Source organism: Aphelocoma coerulescens, chromosome 3, assembly GCF_041296385.1.
Source record: "Aphelocoma coerulescens isolate FSJ_1873_10779 chromosome 3, UR_Acoe_1.0, whole genome shotgun sequence".
Lineage (NCBI taxonomy): Eukaryota > Metazoa > Chordata > Aves > Passeriformes > Corvidae > Aphelocoma > Aphelocoma coerulescens.
In genome coordinates this window covers 90,653,664-90,671,496 of record NC_091016.1, presented here as the reverse complement: position 1 = coordinate 90,671,496, position 17,833 = coordinate 90,653,664, and the positions used below count along the sequence as shown (strand labels likewise).

General features: G+C 38.0%; 1 protein-coding gene across 5 annotated transcripts in view; it reads right to left on the bottom strand.

The window, feature by feature from the left end:
- UBE3D (ubiquitin protein ligase E3D) overlaps window positions 1-17,833 on the bottom strand; it is a 97,014-nt gene that overhangs the window by 36,690 nt on the left and 42,491 nt on the right. For all 5 annotated transcript variants that reach the window (XR_011149986.1, XM_069011257.1, XM_069011254.1 and 2 more), the window contains exon 9: window positions 12,099-12,237. Coding sequence is in view for 4 of the 5 variants with exons in the window: in XM_069011257.1 (XP_068867358.1) it covers window positions 12,099-12,237 (139 nt within the window). In the remaining variant the exon portion in view is untranslated. The remainder of the gene's footprint in view (window positions 1-12,098; window positions 12,238-17,833) is intronic.

Sequence of the window (17,833 nt, the reverse complement as noted above, 5' to 3'; positions counted from 1 at the left end):
TCTTAAAGATGATTACCTTGTTGTAAAAAAATATTACAAGGTTGTTTTGAGAATCATTTTGGAAGATTTAATCAGGCATTCAGATGCTTTTTAAATTATCTGAATGTACGTTGGGAAAGGAGTATAATCCAACAGTGACACTGCACTTTAATAAGTATCAGTACTTTAACCAGTATTCAGTATTGTTGTAAAAGAGTTCCACTTGACTTCTTCATTGCTTTGTATTAGGAATGCATGCTCTGCCTTTGCAGGAAAGGCTTACATAAAATGATTAGCAACGAAGTGTCACCAGGGTTTTCTCCAGCTTCTGAGCTACACTTAAAAATACGTAAACACTGTCTCACTTCTGACAGCTCATTTTAACTAAATTACAGGAGCACAATCATTTCCAGGTGGAATCAGAGCTCTGCGTCATCTAAATCTAGTGCTGTGGATACAACCTTGTTAAATGCTAGAGTCCTCAGAAGATGATCTAATTACCAGGCAAATGGGAGAATGGTCTCTCCCCAAACTCCTCACACAGGAGTGGCTTAAAAAATGTAGAATAAGATTCAGTAGCTCTTTCAAAATCAATCTTAGCATTGAACCATATAGCTCAGACAAGCAAAAGCTTACAGAACAGAATACAGTAAGTTTTAGAGACACTATTTAGTCACATTCTACATCCTACCTTAAAACAGAAAAAGCAGTCACTTAATGGAATATATCCCCAGAAGAATCATGCAGAATAGACACTTCTGATTAATTTAACCAGTCACTAGCTACTACTCTACAAAAATACAGCTGAAAATGCATTTCCTTTCTGTGGAAGCACAGAAGGTGAACTGAAATATGAAGGTTTCTGTGTGTTCAGCAGACTTTTTTTTTTTTTTTAATTCAAGAAGTAAAGTTGATTCTACTTTGCTACAAAGAAGGATATAAAGCCCTGTTGTTCCCCCAGCCTCGATTTTCCCATCTCAGCTGAAAAGAGGCAAATACAGTTAGGTAACTGTAAGCACTAAAAGTTTCTAAACAGGGAAAAGATGCAAGAATTACAAAGCTGTCTGCTCATAAATGGCTTGGAAACAAAGTAAATTTATATCTAACAAAAATGAGAAAGTAACATGGAAATTCATCAGTGCATAAAACTCAAAGTGATTAACAAAGAGGGAAACAAGACAGCCCTAGAATTTAATTTCTGAAAATCTGGCAAATGACAAATGAAATCGACTTTGTATGAAAACATGAAATAAAAAGTCAGCAGCAGGCTCTCTGGAGAGTTAAGAAAGAAATATGTTAGCTAGTCACCCACCATTACACAATAATAGCCTTCTTTTAATTTGGTGGGACATATGAAAATAGAAAATGTGTCAAAGACTGGAGCATCAACAACAAGAAGCCCTTCTATTTAAAACTGAATTATTCAGACATATAGTTATTGATAAGAAGCAGAACTAGGGTCAGCAGTACCAGTCACAAAAAGTGAGAACATCTGAACAGTACAATGCTCAGTAATTTTCAGGATAATATTTAAAAATTACAGGCATTCTGGAAGAAGTTGGAAGAGGACTGAGTAGCCAAAATAGTCAGTACAATTAAAATAACATCTTCACTTGTACAAGTTTTCAGGCAAGATCCTTTTTCAAGCAGCCAAGGTGCTTAATACTTTTTTTCTTCTATTTTCCATATAAAACTCAAGCTCACTAAAAGCAACAGAAGAAATATAGCTCCCTTATCTGGTTTCATCAATTCACAATGCCACAGCTCACAAAAATAATGGAGACTGGGAACCGATTTTTGAAAATAGTCTCTTTCTCTATATACCACGCTTTTACAGTTCACATTAGCTATATAGGAATCTTTTTTTTGTTTTTTTTTTTTCCATAAGGCAAAATCACTTCCGATGTTACTTGTCAAGCTTCTGGAAGACAGATGAAGAAACTTTAACCAAAATGCCTGGCAAAAGTCCAAACAGCAATCACATTCTGCCCATCCAACACTCCCTGTGATCTCACTCAGCTACGGCATCTTCAGATTTCTGCAAGTTTTTCTACATACTGCTAAATGGTTGCCAAGTTTCACCTCAAAGCATAACAGCTTTCTATTGGATGCTAAACAGTCTCCTTATTTCAGTAGGTTGTGTTAATGCTTATACACCCTTTTGCCCTTCTCTTTTTTCCCACGGGAATATTCCAAATCTTATTTTAGGAGCTCTATAAAATGCATAGGCTGAGATACCTCCACACACTCCCATGTGTAAACCAGCTTCCTTTAATTCAAAAGCAGTGGAGCTATTACAAACAAATATTCACACAACTGATCTTTTTTACAGATCAAAGCAGCAAACAACTTGGAGACAAAGGAAATAATCTTGTCCTTTTTTCGGCCAGTCAGAATTGTGTTGGTGTATGTCAACAGGAACATCACCAGCCCAGTAAAAGGAGAGTTGGTCCATCTTATCTCTTACACTTCCCTTCAGGTCTTTCCCTGCCCCTGGACAGTGATCTGACCTGTTCCCCCATGTCATGTTTCTAGCTTTCCTAAAATCCAAACAGAGTTTTCTTCTTTAAGAAGCAGAAGCTTTCAAGCAGTACCATTTGTCATCAGCCACCACCCCTGGAACAGACCTATGATTTAAGCACAAAGATTTAGAGCACACTGTTCTCTTTACTGACACTGCAACAGAATGATGGACTTCTGCTTCTGAGAGAAGGTAAATTGTATGTTTCTCACTGGAGGCATTACTGACTTCTTCACCAAAAGATCCATTCCAGACTCATTTTCAACTGACAATAAAAAGAAGAGAACTTAACAGCCCTCTTCCTTTTCGTCCACCATGTACTTTATCATAGTCAAGTCATCGATTCAATTATTATGCTCTGGCTTTACAGCCTTTGCTATATTTGTCCATTTGTCTCCTTGAAGACATTATTACTGCTTCCAACTCTTCAACATGTAACACTCCTGAGCTGCTTTAAGTGCCTTGGAAAGCTGACCTGTCTGTTAATAAAATGCTAGAATTTATTGACAACCTCCCTCAGGATTCCTCAAAATCTTGATCTGTGATAATATCATATCTATTCCAGCATATAGCTGAAATCTAAGCAAGTTGGATCCATCCATTTTTAAAGCACTTTTAAATCTACTAAGAAGCATTCTTATAAATACATCCTTTTTTCTGCAGAGCTTTCTGGACTCCTCAATTAGCTTCAAAGTTTCCATCCGGACTCTTAATGGAAATGAAGTGTTGTAGCTTTCCACAACAACACACATTCACAAAACACATGGCATAACAACATGAACTTCTAAGGAAAATCTCCATTATCGAATCATTATTATCCAGTGACTCAGTATTATTTTTAAAGCAAAAGAGGTCTTTGTAGCTGATAATGTGATTTCTGTGCACTTTTAGCTACAACATTGACACTTGCACTTCACATAAGCCAAGCTATTAATTATAATCTGGATAGAGCTGAGATTAACTTAGAGATGCCACAGTTTTGGAGGGAAGCAGCCTTATACAAACCACGTTGAACATGTATTGCAGTATTTGGTTGTGCACAGGTCTAAATTTATCTTTTGAGCAGAGCCTGTTTTTCCAGTCACAAAGGCAACAGTCTCGATTAACGAAGAGGAATGGACGTTCTAGAAGTATTTCAGATGTCCCATAAGACTCTTCTTTATGTATATATTCATGTACATAAAACACGGGTATTTGTCTTTTCCACAGTGTGGTGCCGATTGATAAAGACAAACTCTCTGTTTCTGTTTAATAGTACATTATCTACACAACTACTCAATCATTAGGACATAACAGCTACACTTTTAGATTTCAGAATTACTTGGGAAAATCAGAAAGTTCACAATAGATGAAAACTGGAAAAAAAAAAAAAAGAGTGGCACCAAACAGGCATTTTCATTCCTAATTAGTTCTGTCTTCACCCCTTTCAAAGTTTATCCACAGACTGTTGCCAGACCATCTAAACTGGATCCCTGCAATTAATTGGACATTCACATCTAAATGGCAAATGACTATATTGGTTTTGCATGGCAACGTTTTGGTAGCGGGAGGCTGCAGAGGTGGCTTCTGTGAGAAACTGCCAGAACTCCCCCCATGTCCAACAGAGCCAATGCCAGGCGGCTCCAGGACAGACCCGCAGCTGGTCAAGGCTGAGCCCATCAGTGGTGGTGGCAGTGCCTCTGGGATAACAGACTTAAGAAGGGGTAAAAAAACTGTTCAACAGTCTGGGAGAGAGGAGTGAGCATACGTGGGAGGAGCAGCTCTGCAGATACCAAGGTCAGCGAAGGAGAGGAGGTGTTCCAGGCACTGGAGCAGAGATTCCCCTGAAGTCCCTGGTGCAGCCCATGGTGATGCAGCTGTGCCCCTGCAGCCCATGGAGGTCCATGGGGGAGCAGAGACCCACCTGCAGCCCATGGAGGAACCCATGCCAGAGCAGGTGGATGCTTGAAGGACGCTGTGACCCTGTGGGAAGCCTGCAATGGAGCAGGCTCCTGGGTGGACTTGTGGAAAGAGGAGCCCACACTGCAGCAGGATTGCTGGCAGGGCTTGTCACCGCATAGGAGACCCACACTGTAGCAGCCTCTTCCTGAAGGACTATACCCCACAGAAAGGACCCACACTAGAGCAGTTAATGAAGAACTGCAGCGTGTAGACAGGGCCCATGTTGGAGAAGTTCATGAAGAACTGCCACCCATGGGAGGGAACCCACAGTGAAGCAGGGGAAATGTGTGAGTCCTCTGCCTGAGAAGGAGGGAGCAGCAGAGACAATGTGTGATGAACTGACCATGGCCCCCCTTCCCTGTATCCTTGAACCACTAGGAGGAGCTGTCAAAGAATTGAGAATAAAGTTCAACCTGAAAAGGGAGGACTTAGGGGTAAATATTTTCAAGATTTGCTTTTACTTCTCATTATCCTACTCTGATTTGATTGTAGCAAATTCAGTTAATTTCCCCAAGTCAAATCTGTTTTGCCCATGACAGTAATTGGTGAGTGATCTCTCCCCGTCCTTACCATTGACCCACGAGCTGTTCATTTTACTTTCTCTCCCCTGTCCAGCTGAGGAGGGGACTGATAAAGCAGCTTTGGTGGACAACCAGGGTCAAAGCACCCTGATGACATATTTGAGCATCTTTTCTAAGAAAACTGCTTTGAAATGTATTACCAGATGCTTATGTAACAGGTGGCTTTTGCCATATTCTAGGCAAAGGGGATTGCACTGAAGTGAGTAGTTCTTCCAGCAGATCTACCCTCTCAAGCAGCAGGAGACCATATTTCCAGAGGAGGCACTTGCCTGCATGCTGCACATGCACTGTTTCTTACTTGGAGCTCATAGTCTTTTTGCAATTAAATCTACTTCTGTTTATGATATGTGCGGGTTCACTCTCTCTGATTTCCTCTTTAATGGAGAACTGCCTTGGAAAAAAAGAACCATTTACCCTTTCCAAGAAACTGATGACAAATTTTCAATCTCAGTTTAGGGCCACAGCTGTCAATGTTCGGATTCTCCATCACTGAGCAATGAAGTAATCACAAAATTTTGTGCTTTCACAAGGAAGCTCAGCTTGCAGTTTTCCCATTCATAGCTTCAGTTTAGGTTTGCACATCATTGATTTCGTTCTGTTTCTGGCCAATATAAACAGGCAGCTCCTTCCATTAGAGGAAATGTAGCCATGCCACATATTAGATAAGTGAAGTAATATCTTCCCATCAGCATGTCCAAAGCAGCCACAGATATCACAAAACCATAGGCTAGAAATGTGAGCCTGTGCTGCAGATACAGATGAGTCATATAGGGACACAAGAGGACATATAGGACATTGTTCAATAAGCTCCTGCATATACAGAGCTGAACAGTGCTCAACCAGGTGATGTTATGCTTTAAAAAAGTTTATGCAGAATCAGTAGGAAACATTTTTGGTACAGGTTCAACAAGGACTTAAAAATACTAATTTTAGTTCAATTAAAAAATTGTTCCCTCTGAGATTGAGGCCCTAAAAGTTAACACCAAAAGAAATGGATAGTCTCAGTGTCCAAGGCATATACCTGAACACTCCAGAGATACTTTTAAAAGATAGCTTACAGTGAACACCAAGTAAGATAACCTGAGTGACATAATATAAATCAACTTAATATGGAACAATTAAGCAGCAGACAAAGTAATAATTTCTTAATTGAACATAGAAATCTCTCTAATTCTGCAACAAAGTATTCAGATTTGTCGTTGAAACACTAACTCTCTTAATATCATTTGCTCTTGGCAGCATATATTAAGTATAATTTTATAATTTTTTCCTAATTATTCTGCAGTGTTTCAGTAGATTTGTTATGGCTCTTATTAAATGCAGACAAACATAAAAAAAACCCCAAATATATACACTATAAGTTCTTTTATTTAAAAGCCAATTAAATATTTGTATGCATATTTTAGAAAACTACATCTGCTTTCTGTTTGGGTACTTCTTTCCTATTTAAAACAAGTTGTTTGAAATTAAACTTAAAAACTTACACATAATGATCACAAATAAAACGGAAAAGAAATCCATTCTGTGTCATCCTGGCATCCTATCTGAGTTAGTCAAAACTACAAAAAGCACATAGCAGGAACTTTCATACTAACCTGCAAAGATCAAAACATCTTTATTTTGGGTAAAATCAGAGCAGCCAAAATAGGCTGGCACTAACTACTCAGGTTTTGCTCACTGTAGTACACATTATGTAGAACCGGTCAGCTAAGGAAAGCAAAAATGACTGTATTTAAACAGAGATTGCAATGTATTTGCAGTGGTTGCTTCATAATACTGTCAATGTTAATGCAGAAGTTTCAGAGCAGTCGCAAGCTTGAGAGAAATATTTTTTTAAAATTCATACAGTATCTAGGAACTCATCCTTTGTGAAATACTGCAGAATATACATATTCAGACCTATAATTCATTTTGTGGGAGATCCTCACTAGGCAAATAATAGCCTGTGATTTTAAAAAATGTTTAAAAGGATAATAAGCCATTTTACTGCATAAATTCACTTACTTAATTTTCCTTTCTGGGATAGTTTAATAAAAGACACAATATTTTGAAAGCCATTCCTTCACTCTTTATATTTTCTTTTCTTGTACCTTTGTCCTGTCTTTGCTGCTGTTTGACAGTGCTCCAAAGGACTGGAATCCAGCATAAAAGAATATGTGCATCTTCTCTAGCTCCAAATGCCCAGAACAAATGGAAAAACCAAGCTGAACAAACTTTTCTTAATTTCACTCAGATGTCTGCTTCAAAAAGGATTGTCAGAAGACACAGGTGCATCTGCTATCTTCAGCTAACTTCTTGCAATAAATGATTCTGAAACTGCTTTTCATATATATAGAGACACATAAAAATAAAAGTATCAATATTAAAAACCACCAAATATCAAGGAACACTTTAGTTTTGACAATGCATGGACCTGAGAGAAAGCAGTAATTTTATATTTTGTTTTCCGTGACACTTTTGATATTCATATACTAGAGCCACTAAACTATAATGAATATTGTATTTATTCATTCTTATTTTCTGAGCAACTCCTATTTCTAAATATGTTGCCTTTAAAAAGTTTCCTGTGCTGTATTAAGAGACTAAATGACAGAGAACTTGACAGGCTGCTCTATAAGAAACCTTGGGTTTTCCTCCTTTTTTGAAAGCAAAATAACTGCAAATGAGTTTTTCCTTCAGAGACACCACTAGGGATTCTTACTGCAATGGTAGAATGAACATTTTTTTGTTTTTTTTCTTAAATAGTGGCTTCACTTCACTTAACCAAAGCTACCAGGGGCACTGGGTGCAGCTCCAAAAACTATCAAGAGCTATTTGAAACAAAATTTTGAAACAGCTCAGCAGTTCTTAATCACAATCTTCCTTCAATTTCATGCAACTGTAAAAGTAAAAATAAAACCATGATCTGTTTAAATACTGAAAACTCTTGTTTACACTCTATGGCCTTATGAATAGTGCCTTGATAGGGGAAGTAAAATGCCTGGTTTCCCACAAAAACATCAGTGAGAGAAAATGTGCCCAACAGCCCCATATATCATCATAAGAATTCAATATCCAGGACGTTTTCTGTTCACTGTGCTTGAATTCAGAGAAAGACGAGATAAGGTTAGAAAAACACAGCAGAGATTGCTTGTCACTTTAAAGCATCTCCCTGTGTTAACTGTCTTCTGCCGTAGGCTCTGAAATACCAACACGTTCTCCTAGACTGTGCTGAGAAGTAGCAGCTGAGCAGTTCTGTGATAAAGTACATGGTAACTCAAGTGGGTGCTAGCTACAAGTGTTTGCAAGTATTAAGAATAATACACAAAGTAAAGCCCAACCATTCTTAAAGCAAAGGGCTGACAGCTCAGGTGGGTGGACAGCCACGTAGATTGAGTGTGTAATAAGGTAACACAGCTTTCCGTGCAGTGTAATGGAGCTGAAGAGAAAGTGGCAAAACAATGCTCAGAGCAAAAGCAAACTAAAAAATTAATCTTTTCTAGTAGCAAACTCCTCTCCCCCTTCCTACTGCTTTTCTCACTGCTCCAGGGTAAGTATCAAGTGTCTCAGTCAATCCTATTACCTTGATCTGAGACATCCTTAGTATGGGTGAGGGATTACAAGCCTGGGAAGATGCAAGTCAGGGCTGAAAAACCATGTTCTCCAGTAAAGCCAGGAGCTGGCATCAACCAGCAAGAAACAGTCTATCCACTTTGGTCCTTCAGAGTTTAGAGGCTCGAGCTTGCTAAGATTTAACTCTCTGTAGTCCACCAAAAAATTGTTACTGCAATTGTACAGGTAAAATGAGAGATGACCCAAAGACAACCTAGTACCTAGGATCAACAGCCTGGGAAACTTATAAGCTGGCTTTAGTGAGCACCTTAAACTCAGCAGAGAGCTATGTAGCACAGTCTGCTGCTGCTCTTTTCTTCCAGGCTCCTCTAGCAACATAAATCACACTGAAAGATCTTTAAAGGGTCAAAACAGAATTGAAAGTGATTTCAAATATTATGTTACTAAGCAGTAGCACACCAATGGAAAATAAAATGTAATTTATTTCTCAGCACTGATACAGAGTCTGCTAAGCTAGTCCCAGAGAGTACTTCTAGAGCACAAGGCAGAACAGAGTTTATTACAGATTATTAGCAACTAAGCAGATTTCCTTTGTGTGCCTTTTACAGCCTAAGCATCATCCAGTGCAGATGCATACCAACTAAAATTTTGGCTTGTCAATACTGCAGTACTGTAATATAATTGGGAGAGAGGGTAAATACATTCTCAAAAAACACGGGTGTTGGTGACATCTTTTTGGTTACCTAATTAAAAACAACTGGATTTTTAAAAGCCATCCTGACAGGGTATCAGGAGTTAAACTGTGACTTTTAGATCATTAGAGCTGCTGTTAGATACATTTCTAAATACTGTATGAAAACATAAAGAAAAGCAGTAGAAAGCAGTGGTCCATTTAGCTCCTCACCAGGTGTCCAACAGTGGAAACACATATATATGAAAGGAGAAAACTCTGGCAATTTCTGGGGTCATTTTTTCCTTCTAATTCCTCTAGCATTCAGTTGCAAGAGCCTGGCCCCTGTTGAACAAGACTGCCACTGTTCCACTATGTAGATAACAGGGAATTCTGCAATTATTTTCAGTTCAAATGCAAGTTTAATTGTAATACAGAATTAAAATGTTTTAAATTTTACCAGACAACTGCCAGATTAAGGTCTACCACAAAATAAAGCATAACTAGTTTTGTCATTTTGCCATTACTCCATTAAGATATGTGAAATACCAGTTTTCAATTAGTGCCCTTTTATTATTCCCTTTTTGGCTCACAATCTTCACTATTTTGGATGCAGCGTGATTTTATGCTCAGGCAACAGCACAATTTATTATCGCTATTCAAGTTCTCTTCAGATCTTGCCAACTTTTTCCAAGAAAAATACAGAAAAACTAAGATCTATAATTCTAGTATTGCTGAACATGAAGAAGCAAGCCAGATAAAAAAAATTTTAAGCCTGGCAGACCATTATAAAGCATCGGTGAAAAGCTTGGGCAAATTTTGTTTCTGCTTCATGGACTCACTAACTGAAATCCAAACAAGGTTTATAAGGATAAAAATAAATAAAACAATATTTTACTGGACAGTGTTTGCCCTCTAGGACAAACACTTGGTGATATTGACTGTCTGCCAAGGAGAGCGAGAGTTGAAGTCACAGAATTTTATCAAAAAAGCCATTTTCCTTTCCTCTCACTTGGCAAAATAGAACATTATCTTAGCAGAGCAGGTTTCTGAACCTGGGCTTTTCAAAAACTGCAGAGTGCATTGCTATGAAAGACAGGACATTGTCACATCACCAACCCTGGCACACAGGCAGGCAAACCCCGATCTGTGCAGGCCAGTGTCCAGTAAATGAGCTTTGCAAAGTACTGTTTGCTTTCACCTGTTCCACAGAAATCTGGGGTTGAAAGGCCATGGTCAGAGGGTCTCAAGGGGACGCATGGGGACTTCCCACCCCACAGCTGGTATAGCCCTATGCTTCCAGGACCTGCACCATGTGCCTGTAGGGCAATGGTTTCTTTACAGAGCTAAAATTACCCAGGCACAATCGAGTACAATCGTGCAGAATCTGACAAGGAAAAAAAGAAGTCTGATGTTTCGTGTACTCCAAGGTAAAAACACCAGCTGACAGACATCTGTCACTTCCTACCTCTACCCATACACAAATCAAAGGGAACCCCGAATACACAATGTGGGATTGAGTATGCACAGGAACAATACAGGACGTACAGCCTCGGCAAAGAGGAAGAGACTCCTATTTAACCTGTTGTGGGTAAAGCAGAGAAGACTATACCACAGATTACTGGTAATGTAATGGACAAAGAATAAATTGTCTTGGATGAGACAACCAAAATGTTCACTTCTTAATGGGAAACATGGACTATTCAACTGCATGGATAACTAGTGCTGGCCAGTCCTTGAGATTTGTTTAATTGTTGCAATCTGTTGGCATCCAAGAGATTTTTCAATTTTATGGCCTCTGAATGTACAACCCAGTAACAATTCTGACCTTGGGTATTAAAATAACATATTGAACTGATCAGTGGCTGCTGCTGTACCCAGGTGATCACCATATACAGATTCTCTGTTTCCAAGCACATAAAATGAAAAGCGAGTCAACAATGCTTCTTTTATAAGACTACACAGTGCTTGTACATACCTATTTCCTAACATCTAGAGGAGTTTTCAGCATTTGTACATCAGTATAACTCAACTAAAATCAATTACTTGATTTTGTGTTACAACCACGGGTTTTTGGCTCCAGAAATGTACAAAAAGATTATTTTTCAGTAAACATAACTCAGGAACACTAATTAGATGTGCCTTCACTACAAACAGGAAATAAGGACAAATAGAAGCTACCTGATTTCATGTTAGAAACTGTTACGGACACTCATTCCCACTAAGATGATGATTCTTTTATAGCTGCCAGAACAAACACAGATTCAGTCCACTTCCTGCTCAACAGCTGGTTACTTTAGATTTGCATCAATACACAGCTGATAGACTATGTAACTACAGGGGAAGACAGAAACTTCATAAAAAGGCTGAGTAGCTATGTCATATCATCATGAATTCAGTTGTCTCTATTGCATTTGTAAAAATCATACTCTCCAGACACATTACAAAAGAAATACAAATCGCAGTTTAACATGCCTGCAACAATGTTTTCTTTGGAAAATTTCTATGATTGCTGATCCCCAAGTATTACACAGAAGAATGTTTTCCCCACTGGAAATCTTTATTGTTTTGATGAGGCTTTTTCTTTTTTTTTTTTTTTATACCCACAAGATTTTTTATTAATGATTCTAGCTACCCAGCCTAAGTTTGATGAAATTTCTTTAAATTTCATCACTTTAAACAGTAATGAACTGTTTAAAAATACAGTGGCGTTTTCCACCTTGGTCTACATTTCAATACAATGGAGAGTCATGCAACTCCAGAAGACAAACCCTCTGAAAGGGTTTATGGGCCCCAGGGACCTCTCTTTTTCCAAAAGTAACACCTTTATACTGAAACAGAAGCTGTTCCTTACCTGAAAAGAGTTCATGCAGCGAAGTGAAGGTGGCAGAGATGCAGTACTCAAACCCAGTATCAGCAGTAATTCCAAACATGTTTCTGATGGAAACTTTAAAGGATGAACTCCCATATCATTTTCCCATGCATCAGCAAGGCTATAGAGTTAAAAAAAAAAAGGATCTTTTTCATTTTCTTAAAATATATCCAAACCGTAAGCTTCAATTAAGTATTAAAATGTGTCATATCACTGTGATAAAAAATTCCCTTCATGCTTTCCCTGTAAAAGTCCCAGATCAGTGCCTTTTACCACAAAAACACAGCATATTTAGATAAAGTGCCTTAACCATACCACCAATATCTTTCAAAAAGATACATAATGTGAAAGGAAAAGTTAGCATATTTTAGAAAAAATCACTCATGTTTCTAATTCAAAGTTTCATTACTTCTGAACAAAATTTCATCTGTCACTGCTAATTTCCCATTATATAATGACTTTACACACAGAGTATTCTATGCAGAACATAATGCCTCCACTTTTTATTTTGTTTCTAGAAAGAAAGATTCCATTCAATTCTGAAAAGACAGGAGGTCAGGCATGATTTTCAAAACTGATGTTCATGATGCTCACTGGGAACTTACTAACAGTCTGTACCAAGCAAAACTCAATCCCAGTTCATTTTATACAGCTTTTTTCTTTAGATGTATTAAAACAGTTAAGAGTTCTAGAGTTACTCATAAGAACAACATTTCAGAAGCATATTCCTATAAACTGTTCCCACTATCACATGCTGAAGAACAAGATTATTTCAACAAGATTTACTCAAAACACGAGATCATTCTGCTTCCTATAGTTCAGGCTTATTTCTTCCATAATGTACAAACTGACAGACTGATCAGTGATCCAGCTACTTTAATAACTTTGTCTGGGTAGGTAGTACCAGATACCCCTGGGTAAGATGAATGCCAATTATTCTCAGCAGACCTGAGTGCATCACTTTGGAAGACATTGCTTGCTACCCTTCTCTGTCCAAGACTTCAAAATTTCAATAAACAATCTTAGCATCAGCTTTCACTTTTGAATTCCTCCAGCTCTTCTGACTGAACCCCTGCTTATTTTAAGATACTTTCTAGAAACAGCTACATTTTTTTAAACACTTGGGAGAGGAGTCATGACCCCAGAATCCAGCATGGTGAAAACTGAGCAAATACTCTCTTCACAATATCTGTGTCACCCTGAACAGTTCTCATTCTTTCAGGTCTCCCAAACCAAATTATTGTCTGTAATGTCTTGCTTCTTACACATAGGCTTGCATATATACTTTTTGTACATAGCACCTTCTTAGTTCTTCTAGAAGATGTCTCAGCATAATTTACACATCTTTCTTCAAAGAGTGGGTGTACTTTCATCTTCTTACCTCCATTTGTCTGAAATTGGGCACTTGAATTTCAACTCTTTGCTTTTGTCTTTCCTAATATTTACATTTTTCCTCCTTCCTAATTTATCTATGGGTATATAAGAATCCAACTCTGCTTTGATACATAGAAGCAAGATCTATAATGCACAGAACGTCAGAGGGGCTTTCATCTCCCTAAAAAAAAAGAGCGTTTTCTCTCATTCTTTTCTTTTTCCCCACATTAAAAGACAATCATATCACATCTAGATTACCAAATACACCATGTCTTTTCTCAGACCTCACCAGAGTGAGTCATCTTGACAAAGGAAGCTTTACATGATAAAGAAAGGCACCCTCTGGCTCTTCTAATGGCAGTGCATCACTGAAGATTTCCAACATGTCTGAGACTATACCAAAGGGCAGAGGACAAAACCTCCCACACATTAACTGCCTTTATAATATGTAGTATCTCATTGGACACTTATAATGTGCCACATGGATCTGGAAAAGCTGTTAAATCTATTACAAAAACCCCCACTGACCACTAGAACAGGAAGGTGAGATGTTTAGAAGAGACTGTGAAGTATTTTCATTACTGGAAGGTACAAGCCTCCAGTTAAGTCACAAATACTATGTCTACATTGAATGGAAACAAAATTCTTTCATAAGACTAAGTGGCCAAGCCCAGAAAAGGCAGTCCTGACTGGTTCAGAGTTCCAGGTTGGATGGGGCTCTGAGCAGCCTGGTCTAGTGGAAGGTATACCTCCCCACAGCAGGGTTGGAACTAGATGATCCTCAAGGTCCCTTCCAACCCAAACCACTGTATGAGTCTATGATTCTATAAATGTTCCAGGAGGAACACTTAAAGCCACATGATGAGCACTAAGTAACCAGTAACCAAAGAGTCTTGTTAACTGTAATCCAGAATGGAGTTTTACATTTCCTTATGACTTGATAACTTCATTTCCCCACACAATTAGAAACTTACCTTAATATGCTCCCTACTCATTCTTTTTTCTACATTTTCTGCAAGCTGGTGATGCAGACAAATGTAGGTGAAGCTAGGAAAACAGGGGCTCTCTTTTTCAGAGAGTCTCAGCAAGTCTAAACAAAGCACTGTGCAGGCACCTTCAAACACAGCTAGAGAGTTTGGAGACTGGAGGTGTTATGCTAAGGTTCTGGATCCTGGGAAGGTGTTTCCACAGGTCAACACCCTCTCTGCAGAAAATCTTTTCAGAACCCCAAGCAATATTCAAAACATCACAACTTACATCATTACCCTGATTCTATTATTGTGTTTTGATATAAGTTTTTTTTGGAGATGCCTCCTCATTTTAAAGCCCTAGTACAGCCCTGGCACTGAACTAGGGATTTTCCTTTTGTGTTGGTTTTGTGTTGGTTATTTCCTTTTCCTGTTGGTTTATTTGAGGGAAAGAATGCTTCCATAAAGACATTTAGCCTAATCATATTGCAAATCTTGTTTACTAATTGCTCAGTTATTAGTATTTCCTGAAATTATTCCAGTGTATTCCCTTATTACAAACAAAACCTGTGTATCCTAGCACTTACTGCTCCAGGAACACATGCTAGGAATTCGTTTTTGTGACTTGCCCTTTCACAGCATTTAACACAAATGGTTGTGGGAAGTCACTGCTTTATTAGATCATTTCTCTTTGTTCTTCTTTATCCCTATTGCTTTTAGAAACATTTTTCCATAATCTTTATTGTAGAGGAAAGAGAAAAGCATCTATGCTTAAAACAAAAGCAAAACAAACCACAAAGAATCCACTGCTTTTCACCTTAGTTTCGCAGTCTTTCTGTATAAGGGGAGTTGTCTCACTTCCAGTACAGGAGAGGAGACTGCTTTCTGTTTACTGGAAGAGGTAGATTGGCTGATAATGTTCCTCAGGAGAGTGACCATCCACAGAGGACAAGTCAGCCCACCAGTTCCCAGCACAACTTCCAGAGATCACAGCACAGCTTGGTATGCTGGCTGAAAGGAATAAGGGGAAGATAAGACATTAGCTTGAGGAAAATGAGATTAACAAGAGCAAAAATGCTGTTCTTCTTTCAGCAAATATTCAACTTTTCTACACCGCAAAGAAGCCTTAAGATTCTGGACTTCACAGTCTGACATAAAAAAAAATGACCCTCAGTATCAAACAAAATTCATAAATTCTGCATAGGTTCTCTAACTCATTGTGGGGGGCAAGACTGCATCTACTTTGGACCAATTTTGTGACACGTAAAATCTCACCACTACCTATTGACCTTGCCAGCGTTTGAAGGAGATGTGAGTCAGTTTTAGAAACCAGGCTTTAAAAGAGTGAAAGGTAGTAAAATACTCAGGAAAATGATCCAAACTCAGAGCATGCTCTGAGTCAAGAAAAGGACATGCCAGAGTGATTTTTTTCACAGGATGTTAAATCCACCTCTGTGAATCACCATCATCATCCACTTTTGTCTGTCAGTGATCTCACCAACAGGAAAACACAAATAATTCTAAGCATTTTGTCTGTCACTCCATTCTTTCCATTTTCTCTCTCTTTTATTCATCCCACTCTTTCCCAGAACTTGTATTAATCCTCTTAGCTTATTTCAACCAAATTTTCTTAAGCAAGATCTCAAATAAATTAGGTTTGGGCAAGTTTTATGTTTTCCTGAAAATCACTGTCTGAGTACAGAGAAAAAATGCACATTAGTAACTCCACAGGGAAAAGCTGCTGATGGAACACAGCAACATATATACCAGCTAATCAAGTGGTGTTTACCTGGGAGAACATGAGCATAAACTCCATCATGTGACATTTCTATCTAGCAAAAACAACTACTATAAGCAAAGTAAACATGTTAGAGCCCACAATAGTCCCTTATGAGTGAGACAAACTGAGAGACTTGGTGCTTTTACACAAGTCCACTCTATGTTGTGGGTTCAGGACAACTGGAAAAAAAAATATTCTTAAATTTTGAGGCAGGAAGAAGGATTGGTGATAATGGAATTGATCCCTAGTAAGAACAAGTCAGAGGTTTCCCTGCTGTTAATCAAACTTCAGATGCAGCCTCTGCAGATGAAAGTGAAACCTCAAACTCAGAACTCCTTCAATCTAAGAGGTATCTATTAGTCTCACCCATGAAAACACAATGAACAGACGTAAGATTAAAAGATACAATTAGAACCTTCAAAGAACTTTCATTTTGAGAGGGACAGAACCACATATGGTGAATGCTAATAAAACTCTAATATATTTCTGGAACACATTTCAGAACTGAACTGAAGTAGTACAGAGAGTGAAGAAGTAAAACTCAAGGGGGTGATACTTGGCTACTGTGCTAGATGCTGATGCGGAACAACCATGTGCTATGAGCTAAACTGTCAGCACAGAGCATTCAAAACAAGTAAGAAATAAAGATGACAAGCTGAGATTATCTTCCCCTTGTCCTTTTCAATGCTTTCCCTAAGGAACTGGTCATTTGAAGGAGAAATTTAGAACATGATATGATTGTCACATTCCCATAACTAGTAAAAGAAATACAGCTAGGAAAGTAAAGTTCCCATAGTCATATGTATAAAATGTTTTTAAAAATGAAGTGGTATTTTCAAAGCTGTTTAGTTAATGATAATGGGAAAGCTGGGGAAATTTTGATTTCTTTAAAAAATAAAAAGAAATCACCAAATGCTCTATGAAATTCAACCAATTCATTCTGAAAGCAGAGAGGAGCAAAACTTGAAAACAACTACTCAGCTAAGATTATAGATAAGACAGTTACTTCTCTAGCAGAAATAACTGATCACAATGTTTTTAGATAATGTTTTACATTTGAATCACCATGGATCAGAGAATGGTATTTCTCCACTGTTTACTATGGCATTGATCACAATGAATTGTCTGTATAAGTTAGAGTAACATTTCAAAACTGTGTCCTTAAAAGCAAGGTTTAAAACACCAAAATAATGAAATACATTTATTTCATAATTTCTTGATATACGAACTAGTAAACTAACACAATCATCCATCAGGTCATGAAACCCACTCACAACACCCTAAGTCTTCATGGAAAAACACAATACATATGGCATATCAGTGAAGCAAAAGAAAACTTTGTATTTCAAACCCGAGAGAAACTGAGAAAGATTCTCACAAGATTTTGAAAAACTGGACCAGACTTCTGACTAGATTGCATTTATTTCAAAAATAGCCTCTTCCATCAGTGCTAAAGAATTTATCAGTAATCACCCTTCATCATGCATGAGATTCACTTTTAAATGCAACTGAGCTGTCTCAGCAACAGACAAAGTAAGTCTGCATTTGAAGAGGAACAGATAAGCCCTTTTTTCCTTTCCAGCACATCCCCATCA